The sequence below is a fragment of the Acinonyx jubatus genome, chromosome E4 (assembly GCF_027475565.1).
Source record: "Acinonyx jubatus isolate Ajub_Pintada_27869175 chromosome E4, VMU_Ajub_asm_v1.0, whole genome shotgun sequence".
In the NCBI taxonomy this organism is placed as follows: domain Eukaryota; kingdom Metazoa; phylum Chordata; class Mammalia; order Carnivora; family Felidae; genus Acinonyx; species Acinonyx jubatus.
The window spans coordinates 58,015,001-58,029,092 of record NC_069395.1 but is presented as its reverse complement, the minus strand read 5'-3'; the positions used below and the strand labels follow the sequence as shown (position 1 = coordinate 58,029,092).

The 14,092-nt window shown below is 47.1% G+C and overlaps 1 protein-coding gene across 5 annotated transcripts in view; it reads right to left on the bottom strand.

Annotated features, from left to right (window-relative positions):
* The window catches only part of ADCY10 (adenylate cyclase 10), a 75,412-nt gene that overhangs the window by 22,392 nt on the left and 38,928 nt on the right, over nucleotides 1-14,092 (bottom strand). For 4 of the 5 annotated variants that reach the window (XM_053209071.1, XM_015062305.3, XM_053209072.1 and 1 more), the window contains 3 exons: nucleotides 8,999-9,127; nucleotides 7,502-7,780; nucleotides 7,101-7,391 (listed from right to left, as the gene is read on the bottom strand). In XM_053209071.1, the coding sequence (XP_053065046.1) occupies nucleotides 7,101-7,391; nucleotides 7,502-7,780; nucleotides 8,999-9,127 (699 nt within the window). The remainder of the gene's footprint in view (nucleotides 1-7,100; nucleotides 7,392-7,501; nucleotides 7,781-8,998; nucleotides 9,128-14,092) is intronic. The other variant, XM_053209073.1, reaches the window with a different exon arrangement.

The following is a 14,092-nucleotide window of genomic DNA, read 5'->3' as shown; positions in this document are numbered from 1 at the left end:
CCTGCCCCCATCCCCATAGTATGTAACCAGTCTCTCCTCATGGTTCTGGGGCAGCTCTTTCTGCCCAGAGGTCCTGTCCCTGTGCTTTGAAATCACTTTTTCGCACCAAAGAATGTCTTCAAGAATTCTTTCTTGGCCATCGGCTCCGGACCCCCACGAACTCCGCTATTATCTTCTGATTTCTAACAATGCAGTTTAAGCCCCTAGTCATCACCTTCCTTTGAAAAGCCTTCTGTGCCCTTGTCGCCGTAGATCTAGTGTCCCAACCATAGATCTAGTGTCCCAACTCACGGGTGCCCTGTGCCGACCTCGGTCACAATCCTTTTCACACTGTGTAAGGAAGAATTTGCCCACCTCTCCTCCTACGTTGCCAGTTAGTGTATTTCTAGCGACCGAGAGCTGAGTACATTGAATTAGGCCTCTTTCCTTGTACTCCTCTAAAACGGTTCTCGTGGAGGTTACCGGTGGCTGCCGGTGGCCACCATGCGGCCAGAACCAAAGGTCACGTATTTGTCTACATCTTATCACATCTCTCAGCAGCACTAAATACAGCTGACCGCTCGCTCCCTCTTTTCGCCAGCTTTTGGAACAACCATTCCCCTGGTTGCTTTCTTCATTGGCTGCCCACTTTGCTGGCTCCTACTCCCCTGGCAACATTGGTAAGCTTCGGTTTGGTCCTGGGCCCCTTTCTCTATACAAATTTTTCCTGGGTAATTTCGTCTGCCCACGACTATAAATTCCATGCATATGCCAATGACTTTCAATTTTTTAATCTCTAAACCCTGACATCTCCCCTTAACTACAGGCTCATATACCCAGATGCTCCCTTGGCAACTTTTGTCTGAATGCCTAACAGGCATTTAAAAATTAATATGATCTGGGGTGCCCAGGTGGCTCAGTCGGTTAAGTGCCTGACTTCGGCTCAGGTCGTGATCTCAGGGTTTGTGGGTTCGAGCCCCGCATCGGGCTCTGTGCCGACAGCTCGGAGCCTGGAGCCTGCTTCGGATTCTGTGTCTCCCTCGCTCTCTGCTCCTCCCCCACTCATGCTCTGTCTCTCTCTGTCTCAAAAATCAATTAACATTAAAAAAAAATGTTTTAATTAAAAAACTTTAACGTGATCCAAACAGAACTCTTGAATCTCTCTTCCATAAGCCTACATCCACCTGCGTTTTCCTGATCTTACTAAGTCTCAGTGCCATATATCGGCTTTCTCAAGGCAAAAAAACCTAGGCAGCATTCTTGATTCTTTTCTTTCCCTTATTTATCCCCATTTAGCCCAACAGGAGGTCCCATTAATTTTACCTCAAAACACACCTGAAGTGCTTACTAAACACTTCTTTACTAAAGTGCTGCCCCAGTCCACCACCAAATTTTATCCGGACAAGTATGAAAAATTGATCTCCCTTCTAGTCCTATCCCCTTAATCTGTCTTCTACAGAGAAGGCAGAATACGTTTTTATTTATTTACTTTAATTTTTTTCAGAACAAGTTTTTAAAAACATGACTCAGATTTCTGTGGCAGAAACTGTTGCTTTCCTATCGCAACTCCATTCTCCCTTTTCTCCTTACTAATAGAACTCAATTCTACTCAGGGCAGCTACTTCCCTGCAACGGGATAGAGCCATGTAAGTTCTCAGTAGGACTTCTAGAAGAGTCCTTAAAAGGGCATGGGCATCCTTTTCATTTCTTTTGGTTTCTCTTCCTCTAGTCTTAAATGCAAACATGATGGTTGGAGCTCCAGCAGCCATTTGTGGACCAAGAGTTTCTGAAGATCATGAAGCCTTTAGACGAGTCCCAGAGACGAGACAAACATTTTACATGAGAAAGAAATAAATTTAACCGTAAATAAATTTAGGTCATTCCACCTGGGTCCTTGTTACATACATCCCATACTAATTCTAATTTTAATTCATCTCCAGTGTGTTCCAAGTCCCTTAAAAGAAAATTCAGACTCTTTATCAAGGCCTATAAGGACCTTTGATGGTTTTATTAATTAATCTGTTTATTGTCTATCATCAGACTTAATGAAAATTCGAATATATGAGAGTAGGCACATGTCTCTCATTTTTATCTTATTTTAAAAAAATAGTTTTTTAGTGTTTATTTATTTTTGAGGCAGAGAGAGACAGAGCACGAGTGGGGGAGGGGCAGAGAGCGAGGGAGACACAGAATTCAAAGCAGGCTCCAGGCTCTGAGCTGTCAGCCCAGAGCCCGACGCGGGGCTCGAACTCACAAACCATGAGATCATGACCTGAGCTCAGGTCGGACGCTTAACTGACTGAGCCACTCAGGCGCACCACACATCTGTCATTTGTAGCATGATACCCCTGGTACTTAGATCACTGCCTAGCACATAGTAGATACTCAATAAATATTTGCTGAATAAAATGCACATTTGTTGAAAAACATAAAAAAGAAAAATAAAATGCTATTCCTCCATCAACATCTACACACACACACACACACACATATATTTTTAAAGTTTATTTATTTTGAGAGAGAGTGCACGTGTGCACACATGGGGGACAGAGAGAGAGAGAGGGAGAGAATTCTAAGCAGGTTCCGTGCTGCTAGCACAGAGCCCAACATGGGGCTTGATCTCACAAACTGTGAGATCATGACTGCTGAAGTCAAGAGTTGGACGCTTAACAGACTGAACCACCCAGGCGCCCCAACATGTCTCTATTTTTTTATGTTTCAAATTGTAATAGTGATAGAAGGAGATGCAGAGACAAGCAATATTGGCTAGAAAAGGAAACAAAGTTGGGGAGGGGTGCCTGGTGGCTCAGTCGGTTGAGCATCTGACTTGCTGATTTTGGCTCAGGTGATTTCACAGTGAGTGAGTTCAAGCCCCCGGCTGGGCTCTCCTGACAGTGTGGGGCCTACTTGGGATTCTCTCTTCTCTCTCTCTCTCTCTCTCCCTGCTCCTCCCCAACTCTATGCATGTGCGTGCTCTCTCTCCCCCTCTCAAAATAAATAAATAAACACGAAAAAACTTTAAAAAGGAGAAACAAAGTTGGGGAATACAAGATATGTTTTTTGTCATTATATCATCTACCCCTCAGGTGAATCATATTATTTACTGTTCTCAATTTTCTTCACATATGAAGGAAATATTTTATTAAAAGTTCCCTACTTCAGGGGCGCCTGGGTGGCTCAGTCGGTTAAGCGGCTGACTTCAGCTCAGGTCACGATCTCGCAGTCCGTGGGTTTGAGCCCCGCGTCGGGCTCTGGGCTGATGGCTCAGAGCCTGGAGCCTGCTTTGGATTCTGTGTCTCCCTCTCTCTCTGCCCCTCCCCCGTTCATACTCTGTCTCTCTCTGTCTCGAAAATAAATAAAACGTTAAAAAAAATTAAAAAAAAAAGTTCCCTATTCAAAGAGAAGATGTCAAAATCGAAAGGAAAAAACATAGGGGCGCCTGGGCGGCTCAGTCAGTTGAGCTTCCGACTTCAGCTCAGGTCATGATCTCACAGTTTGTGAGTTCGAGCCCCGCGTCAGGCTCTGTGCTGACACCTCAGGGCCTGGAGCCTGCTTCGGATTCTGTGTCCCCCTCTCTCTCTGCTCTTCCCCTGCTCACATGCTGTCTCTCTCTCAAAAACAAAGATTAAAAAAAAATTTTTTTTTAAAGGAAAAAATATACACAAAATGCTTGTAGGTTCTCAGAGGGAGAAAAGCCAAGATATCACTTGCTCATCTCGGGGTTTCAAAGACCTGGAAATAAGACCTCAGCTTCAAGGTGACAGATTGAACTCTTTTGTTTCTCTCCTGTACCTCCGGGTCTACGACAATTTTACCCCATTAAAATGAGAATAAAATACATTTTAAAAGCACAAACCCACAATGTATAAAATAGAAGGGATCAATTCCTGTCTTGGGGCCTTTGTGCTGTCTATACCCTGCCTGGATGCTCTCCCTCACCAACCCTGAGACAAAATCCCTCATTTCCTTCATCTTTCTAGGAATCTCACCTCTCAATGAAGGCTTCCCAATGGCTCTACATTCCTAATCCCCCTGGCCCTAACTAATATTCTTTTCAGTTTTCTTCCTTGGGATGGGATTTACCCCTTGTGACATCCTATAGATTTTACTTCTTTATTAAATTTTTTTCTCCATCGTCTGCTTCTCCACAAGAGAATGCTCTTTTTTTTAATTTATTAATTTTGTTATTTTTTAAACATTTTTTTAATGTTTATTTGTTTCTGAGAGAGACAGAGACAGAACGCGAGTGAGTTGGGGCAGAGAGAGAGGGAGGCACAGAATCTGAAGCCTGTCGCGGGGCTCGAACTCACAAGCTGTGAGATCATGACCTGAGCCAGAGTCGGGGGCGCTCAACCGACTGAGCCACCCAGGCGCCCCTGGTGGATGGGATTTCAACACGTTTGGAAGACAAAGGAGCAAGAAGAGTGGTCATTGATGAAGTAGGTAGAGCGACCTGAAGGACGGAGCCCCGGAGAAAGATCTTTGGGGATCAAGACTCATGAAAATAACAGCGTTCAAGAAGGACTTGAGGACAGAGAGAAAACTGAAAAGAGAATCAACTTCCTCCCTCTCTAATCGACACCTAATGCCATGTCTTTGAACCTCTTCCAATTACAGCTGACCTTTGAACAACAGAAGGGTTTTGGGACGCCGACCCCTCCCCACCCCCAGCAGTTGAAAATTCACACATAACTTTTGACTTGTCAAAACCTTAACAGCCTACTGTTGACCAGAAGAAGCCTTACTGATAATCTAAAACTGATTACCATATTTCTGTTTTCTGTATTATATACTGTAGCCTTGCCATAAAGTACTAGAGAAAAGAAAATATTATTTATTTTTTTAAATTTTTTTAATGTTTATTTATTTTTGAGAAAGAGACAGAGTGTGAGTGGGGCAGGAGCAGAGGGAGAGGGAGACACAGAATGCGAAGCAGGCTCCAGGCTCTGAGCTGTCAGCACAGAGCCCGATGCGGGACTTGAACTCACAAACCGTGAGATCATGACCTGAGCTGAAGTCGGACGCTTACCGACTGAGCCACCCAGGTGCCCAAGAAAATACCATTTAAAAAATCATAAGAGAAAATACATTTGTAGTACCGGACTGTATTTATTGGAAAAAAATCTGAAGTGAATCTGCGCAGTTCAAACCCATGCTGTTCAAGGGTTAACTGTATGTCCTTTACCGGGTATTATCTACAGGCATAAGGTTCAAGGGTAATGAACAGAGGACCCAATCACGACAGACAGGATATTATCAAGAAGACGTTGCAAAAAAAAAAAAAAAAAAGATTATCCTAGAAACTTGAGGAAAAATAAACTTTCATTAAGAACCGTATTCACAGGGGCGCCTGGGTGGCTCAGTCGGTTGAGCATCCGACTTCGGCTCAGGTCATGATCTCACAGTTCGTGGGTTCGAGCCCCGCGTCGGGCTCTGTGCCTGGAGCCTGCTTCAGATTCTGTGTCTCCTTCTCTCTCTGCCCCTCCCCCGCTCATGCTTTGTCTCACTCTGTTTCTCAAAAATAAATGAAGGTAAAAAAATTTAAAAAAAGAGAACTGTATTCACTTGGTATATTCACCAAGTATATTACTTGGTTCTGTAATGAATAGCATTTATGCAGTCTTCGTAAGGATTTATCTAATGATGACAATGTACGGGGATAATGATAATGGGGGAGATGTCCTGAGGAGGAACGGGACAGTGGTAAGTCCTCACCCTGGCCTGCTGTATCTGCTGGCCACAGTAGGAAGAAAACAGATAACGTCAGAATTTGAGTTTTAAACAAGCTGTATAAACACACCATTTCGTATATGGAGGCAATGACTGAAGAGAACAGTTAAGTCAAGGTGTTTGTCCCTGAGAAGTACTATTGAAAGCGTGTGGGACACTGGGTCTTGGGATCATTGTTTCTGTCGTAAAACTTTTCGGAAGTTTTTTTCTGGTCACAGAATCGCCGGAGCAAAACTGCTGGGTTACGTTAGAGAACCCCCAAAATGAATGAAGTTGCTTTCTCCGACGACGCTAGCCGCCTGCTCAAAACCAACCGCTCGGATTGACCCATTGCCTGCTGCCAGCTGGTTCCCCGAGTCCTTCTTAAAGGTGATTATGGGGCGCCTGGGTGGCTCGGTCAGTTAGACGTCCCACTTCAGCTCAGGTCGTGATCTCAATACTTGTTGAGTTCGGGCCCCGCGTCATCGGGCTCCGCGCTGACAGCTCGGAGCCGGGACCCTGCTTCGGATTCTACGTCTCCCTCTCTCTCTGCCCCTCCCCTACTTGCGCTCTGTCTCTCTCTCCCTCAAAAATAATACATAAACATTAAAAATAAATAAATAAATATTTCTTTTGTAGCTACTCTGTGCTGGGCACTTGCCATACATTTCTTCCTAGTGTGTAATATCCACAAAAGATAGGAATCCTGCGCTTTTAAGCCTCTGGTTTCCTCACCGGGTTTAGCCACAGTCACCAAGGCTTTAGCTAAGACATGTAGCCCACCAGTTCTCCCTGGTCACCCACGAGGGGGGCTGGAATTGGGGTTGCGACCCTTGGCCTCACATCCATCATGCCTACGGTACCAGAGTCCTTGGTCCCTTTTGCCCCTGGAAACCTGTGTTTCCCCAGATCGCGTGGCTGACTTGTGCTATCAGATGGTAACTTCCTCGCTTTTGCTTCACAGATGGCCTTGAACCCCTGCCCTGAGCGGGAGCCCCCTTTTCTGGCATCCTGACCCGCTTAGCCCTGCGTAATTCTACCCCACTCGCATTCTTTCTCCGCTGGAAGCTTGTTTCAGACCTGACAAAGCAACAGCATTCTTGCCTGCTGAGAAACACTCCTCCCTCTTGCTCCTGTTTCTGCTTCAACGCGTGAGACCCGGCCCCCCCCTTGACCCCCCCACCGAACCTTCTATTCCATCCCTTGGTGTGAATTAAGCTGGGTCAGCTTTATCCCTCTGGATATTTTCCTTTGAGCTCTGGTTGCGCCCTGTTTCACCAGAGTCCTGATCCCCAAACCCCCTCTGACAGTCTCACAGCAAGACGGTTCCCGCTGGACTCGGCCGCCCCCGCGCCCCCCCCCCCCCCACCCCAGGGGTAGTTAGAACTAACGGGGAATAAAGTAAGTCTTACTTGTAAATCCGCGGGACTTGGCCATCTTCTTAATAGTATCCAGGTCCAAAGTGTTGAGCCGAATGTTCACCGTGAAGTGGTGACAGGGGATGAAGTCGCCGCTTCGGCAGTGGTCACACCTGTGGGCGTTTTCCTCTAAAAAGCGGGCACACTTCAAGTGCATGGCTTTCTTCTGGTCCTTCAGCCACAGCTCATAGGCCGTCTTCTGCATCATAGGCCTGCAGAATCGGATGATGTGGCACTCGATCACCTCGCTTTCCAGCTCGCGGAGCTCTTCCTCCTCACCGTGGGCTGGGACGAACAGAAAGGCGGCGGATCAGCCCCCCCAGCCCTGCTACCTTGCACGTCAGCCCTCTGACCGGGCAAAGAGGAGATGTGGGTTGCCTCCCGGATCTACTCACCCAGCCCTTCACTGGGCTGCAGAGACAGGGAGCGATAGTTGACCTCAAACGAGGCCGCGTTCTGTCTTAGAGCCATTCGGAGCTCCTTGCCGTTCCGGAAGCAATCGAAGATGTTGGATTCCACCAGAGTGGCCAGGGCCTTGATCATCATCTTCATGTTCCAACAAGGGAGAACCTCGAACAACAGCTCCGTGGTGAAGGTCAGGCCGATAATGGCCGCGCATCTCACCAACATCTGGTGGGAGAGACTCATGCTATCCAGCTGAACCAGAGAGATTTCTGCAGGTGAAAAGCCACACAGTAGGGAACCAGTCACTCGTCCGGAGCAAATACCGCCCACGGGTGGACAGCCGTCCTGCTCTACCGTGCTCGCTTCACGCAACCCCGGCCACGCGAAACCAAATGAGGGATCTGCCTGGTGTCTACACCACAGACAGCATGCGCTGGGGGTACGAGAGAGGCAGGTGCCGGCGTCGGAAACACGCCCGGCATGACGGCCCGATCGGCATAAGACTGATGTCGCGGTGTTCTGATCTGGCGCAAAAGCGTGACAGGGTTTGTGAGGAGAGGAGAGGTCATGGTGGGCCACAGTGGTCGGAGGTGAGAGCCTGTCATCCACGAGCTGGGTTGGCCTCTCCAGCGGGCCCTTGTCTGTCCTCGTCACTGACTCACCCTCCTCCCAGCACCAAGCCTCCTCTCCACCTGCCCAGAGACTCCTTCTTTCCTGTGACAGCCTATTACTACCACCTCTATGCTCACGACCAAGTGCCAGAGAGCTCTGAGCTTGAATCCCGGCTTCTCATCTAAGCTCAGGTGTCACGGTCACATTGGCTTCCCGAACATTTCTACCAGGATGTCCTGCTATTACATCACCTGCAGTGGGACAAAATCTGCATTTCTCAACTTGCCCACAGAACACCGTAGAAGGCAAGCCAGTCCACCTTCCTACTTTGGTAGACCTAGCGGAAGAAACAAATGATGCTTTGGGAAGACTGAGGACCTTGAGGTGTCCCTAGGTCACCCTTCAAAACCTTTCCAGTTATTTATAGATGGCATGGGTTGGAGCCCCAGTTACACCAGAACGTTGCTTGAAAGCCATTTTTCTTTAAAAGAGTAATAACAGAGCTTGGATATAAAGTCCACGGCTCATCATGTCTTTTAAAAGTAAATGGCAGCAAAAGCTACAGGATTAGATTTTCTCTCTCGTTACGTGGCGTTGGTTTAATGAAAAATGCATTACGCTTCATTCTTTCATGCGGTTGAACAAAACTTTGTTCAAGTCAGCTTCCAGAAATTGCACAGGGGAGCAGGTAACTCTCCAAATTAGAAGCAGGGAGGCGAAGCCCACCGTGGAGACTTCGACTGCTCGGGGCAGCACAAAACAGACAACCGTCATCAGTCTATGATGACCTTCCTTTCTCCCTTTTACGCAGTTGTCCTCGAGAACGAAAAAGGGGAGTCTAGGTCCTGGAAAGCAAATACGCAAATTGTCTTTACCTTTTAATGATGCTGGAGGCGACAAGTTTTTCAATATGACACCACTAGCGAGGTTACAGACTTCCTCATTTCCCTCCTCGTTACCGAGAGCAGAAATATTTAGTTCCTCTGTTGGCCTACTAAAATTCTCTACAGGGGGAGAACAAGGGAGAAAAGTTGAGAGTCATTTTTCTGTTATCTTGATTTTCCAAGAAACGTCAAGAGGGATCTTACGAGAGACAGTGCACGCGGAGACGTGCGTTGGCTCGCCAAATATTTTGGAATACTGTTTACGCGAACTCATACGTGAAAATTGAAATGTATTCAAAAATGTTCTGCTGCCCCCAAAGGATTGGCAGTAACTATCTGAAGTCTTCTGTGGTACATGCGGTTTACAAAAAATCTGATTCACAGATTATCAGGACGTATCTCATGGTGACATATATTTGCACGCGCATTCAAATATCCACACTCAGATGCAAACCCATTCTGTGGGAGACGACTTGACTCACCGCATGTTCATCAGAGAGAGATTGTTTAAAATGGTGAGGCTGGGGGTGCCTGGGTGGTGGTGACTCAGTCGTTCAAGTGCCTGACTCTCAGTCCAAGTCATGATCTCATGGTTCAATGAGTTTGAGTCCCACGTCGGGCTCTGTGCTGATGGTGCGGAGCCTGCTTGGGATTCTCTCTCTCTCGCCCTCTGTCTCTCTGCCCCTCCCCTGCCCTCTCTCTTGCTTCGTCTCTCAAAATAATAAATAAACTTAAAAATTTTTAAATGGTGAGGCTGGATCGTAAACTTGCTTAGTAATTTTGTCTCCTGCTACTCTAAAATGCATTACTGACTTACCCTTCAGTCATTCATATAACACCTTCATCGTAAGGCACGGCGATATGTGATGTGGAAATATGGAGGTGAACATAGCTAAGTTTCCAGTCTCCTGGAGAGATAAGATATGTACGCAAGGAGCTAACTTTCCAGGCAGTAAACAGGTGCCAGGTGAGTGGGCTCAAAGACCGTCGAGAGTTCATTATCAACACGGTACAGACCCTTTGTGCACCATAGCCTGTGAAGGCTGTAAATGTGAATAATGCATGCTTCCAACCTCCATGAGCTCAAAGTCTACAGAAACAGAGAGGTAAGTAACTAATCGTTGTGCCAGGACGAGGGACCTAATAGCTAAAAAAGCAAGGAGTACTACGTCGTGAGAAGGGAGAAGAAAAAAATGATTCAGTCTTGGATTCAGAAAGGCTTCATGGAGGAGAAAGTATATTTTGATTGAATCTTGAAGGATGAAGGGGTTTTCCATTGGAAGACGGGCGATCAATGCGAAGGCACAGAAGCCACAGGGCACTCGGCAAGTCAGGGGAGTGTAAGGAAACCAGGACAGCTGAACCCTAGCGTGTGGGATGCTGGAGTGCTACCGTGGGACATGTATTCGGGGAGACGGTTTGGGAGCAGAGTGTGGAGGGCGCTGAACGGCACACTGTGAAGTTGGGACTTTATTCCGAAATAAAGGGGACCTAGCACAGGTTTCCGAACAGGGGAGAGTAGTGATCCGCCAGCTACTTTTAGGAAAGTAACCCTGGAAGTGGGTATGGGAGGAACAAGAGAACAGGAGAAGGAAGACGGGGTAAAAAACAGTAACAACGGGCGATCAAGAAGGGATGGTGGGTAGGACTAGGTAGTGATACTGTGCGGCACACCAACGAGAAGGAGGAAACGGGTCTAAGCAAGGTAGTGATGGCATTGAGACATAAATGTTGCCAGCAGTCACGCGGGGAAATACAGGAGGAGGTGCAGTATGGGGGGGGAGGGCGATGCATTTAGGTTTAAGGAGGCAGAGTTCGAGGGGGTCTGGAAGATGATCCAATGGGCAATTGGGAATACACCGTCTGGAATTAAGAGCGAGGCTGTGGTTGAAGCGCGCGCGCACACACACACACACACACACACACGGAAGCTAGGGAGTAGATGAGTAACTGACCAACACCTGGGGAGAGGGAGCCGCAAGCTAGCAAGGAAGAGGGCTAAGGAACGTGAAGAATGCTGTCATCGCAGGAGTAGACCCAGGGACAGGAGACCAGCTGAGGGCTGGTTGGGGTTCAGAAGCAGGGAGGGGAGGTGCGAGTGTGTTTGAGTACATTAGGAGCAGGAGAGTGGGGTTCAAGGGCACGACTCGCTCCGTGCTCTTTTACGCGTGTTCATTTCCCTTTCTAAGACCTAGCAACTGTGAGACCTGTTCTTTCAATCACACAACTGAGCACCGCCAGGGTGCTGGGCATTGTTCTAGGGTTGAAGATTCAAGTGTGCCAGATTTCCTGCCTCCCAACGCTCAAATTCCAACCATGGCAGGGAGACAACGAACAGTAGATAAATAAATTAATAGGATAATGCCATCATGCGATTTAGCTGTCTGATGAAATAAACCCAGTAACAGAGGGTGCAGGTCAGGGAGGCTTTCTTTTTTTTTTTAATGTTTATTTATTTTTGAGACAGAGACAGACAGAGCACAAACGGGGGAGGGGCAGAGGGAGAGGGAGACACAGAATCTGAAACAGGCTCCAGGCTCCGAGCTGTCAGCACAGAGCCCGACGCGGGGCTCGAACTCACGGACCGTGAGATCATGACCTGAGCCGAAGTCGGACGCTCAACCGACTGAGCCACTCAGGCGCCCCCAGGGAGGCTTTCTTTAGATGGGTCAGAGCAGAGAGAGTCGCCCCAAGCAGGCCACACCTGGGCCGAGAGAGGGGGCCAGCTGTGCCAAGCGTCGGAGGAGAGGGGACAGCGGTCTGCGGCAGAAATGCGGCCAGGGTGGTGGCAGCACGTTGCAGAGCGCTGGTGAGGCCAGACAGGTGTGGAAGTCAGAGCCCGTGGGCTCTCTGGTCCCAGCCGGGAGGCTGGATTTCACCGCGAGCTCCACGGGAAACCCCCAAAAGTGGCGTGCGTGTCTTTGGAAAAGCTTTTTGTCTGGAAAGTTTCGAGCTCACCAAAAGTTGTAAGAATACGACCGTGTACTCCTTGCTCAAAGTCACCCACCGGGAACATTTTGCTTCATGTGCCATATCCTTTTTCTTCTCTGCACGTACATGTTTTTTTTCTGAAGCATTTACATGCAAGTGGCATCATTCAGGCCCCTTTGCCCCAAGTACCTTACTCTGGATTTCCTGAGAATAATGGGGCCCTCTTAGATAACTAGAATACATTTAGAGGCTTCAGAATATTTCATGTTGAAATAGTAATTTGCTGTCCACAGGCCAATGTTGTCAACTGGCTCAACAGTTGGGCCCCTTGAGCACTTTTTTTCTTCCGATATAGGATCCAGTCTAAGATCATGTATTATATTTAGTTGTTGTTTTTTAAGTTACGTGAAATTCATATCCAAACAACCGTCTTAGTGTTTTCAATTCGTTGGCATTTGGCACATTCACACTGGTGTGTAAATAAAACCTCTCTCTAGTCTCAAAAATGTTTAATCACCCCAGAAAATACTGAACGATCTTTTTTTTTAAAAATTTTTTTTAATGTTTATTTATTTTTGAGACAGAGAGAGACAGAGCATGAACGGGGGAGGGTCAGAGAGAGAGGGAGACACAGAATCCGAAGCGGGCTCCAGGCTCTGAGCTGTCAGCCCAGAGCCCGACGCGGGGCTCAAACTCACGGACCGTGAGATCACGACCTGAGCCGAAGTCGGATGCTTAACCAACCGAGCTACCCAGGCGCCCCTGAACGATCTTTGAAGAGTCACCTTTTTTGAAAAGAGGTCTTCACAGACACTGAATAAATGTTGAACAAATAAACAAATATATACGAGGCAGGAACCGTATTGCTCTGTAGTATTCATGTTTACATACGGTCTTTGATTAACTCACTGGTCAATATATCATTGTAATGGACTTACCTAAAAATAATGACTGTAGCATTCATTGTCCAACTGAAAATCCATTACCCTCCTAACATAACTTTGTCCAGAAAAGCCTATTCTGACTGTGTTTTAATCATGACGACCCAGAATGGAAGGGGGGGCGGGGAAAGCTTTCTTTTAAAAAGCAAAGTTAAGTCTCTCACTCTTTGAAAAACAGACCTCTTAACTCTGACCCTGCTCTTCTCAGACAACTGTCGGTCTCATTTCTCCTCTAGATGTGACTCTGCTGGCCTGGTGGCCCTGTGATCAGGCAAAGTATGAGAAGCAGTGGAATATATCATCTCAAGATGGTACTGGTTTTCCTCCTACATGCTCACCCTTACATTTGTCTCGGAGGAAAAAGTTGTCGTTCCGCAAGCTTAGCAACATTAAGGTGCACAGTGCTTACAGCGATAAAAGCCACTACTCGAGACTTCCACTTCCAGAAAGACGGAGTAGACACGTTTCCATCTATTCCTCCTGTTAAGAACAGCTGAAAGCAAATATAAGAAGACTGGCTAGGGAGCTTGGGACGCAAGGAATAACAGAGCGGTGAGTTTCCTGAGTTTTTCTTTCTGTCTTATGTCCCGGTCTTGGAGTGAAGAATCTTGCAACCCAGAAACAGCCAGGATTGCAAACAACAGCCTACTCTTTCTGCCAAAGGACCGGGAAGGGGGCAACTAGCAAGACAGAAAACTTTTGGGCAATAACCATTTTACTCCAGCCAGACAAAAAAACCCAAAACCAAAAACTGTAGCCCACTCGTGCTCCCACCAGCTCCCACCAGCTCCCCTTCAGCACAGCCTGAAGGATGAGCCTAGACTTCCATCCCAGAAGCTGAAAGAGAAGAACCATCAACCCGGAATCCCGTATCCAACACAGATACCGTTCAGGAATGAAGAGGAAATCAAGATAGTCTCATATAATGGGAAATTAAGACAACCGGCAGCCAGCAGACCTGCTCGAAGAGAATGAGTAAGGGACGTTCTCTGAACAGAAAAGAAATCATAAAAGAAGAAATGGAACATCTGCAAAGAATAAAGAACAATGTAAGCAAACATTTGGGGAAATACGATAGATTTCCCTTCTCCTCTTAAGTTTTCAGAATCAGGTTTTCAGTGTGAGCAAAAATTATAACAACTGCCTTATGCAGTTCTGAATGTATGCAGAGAACAATTTTAAGGTAAGTGAACAATAGATGGTAGAGGAATGT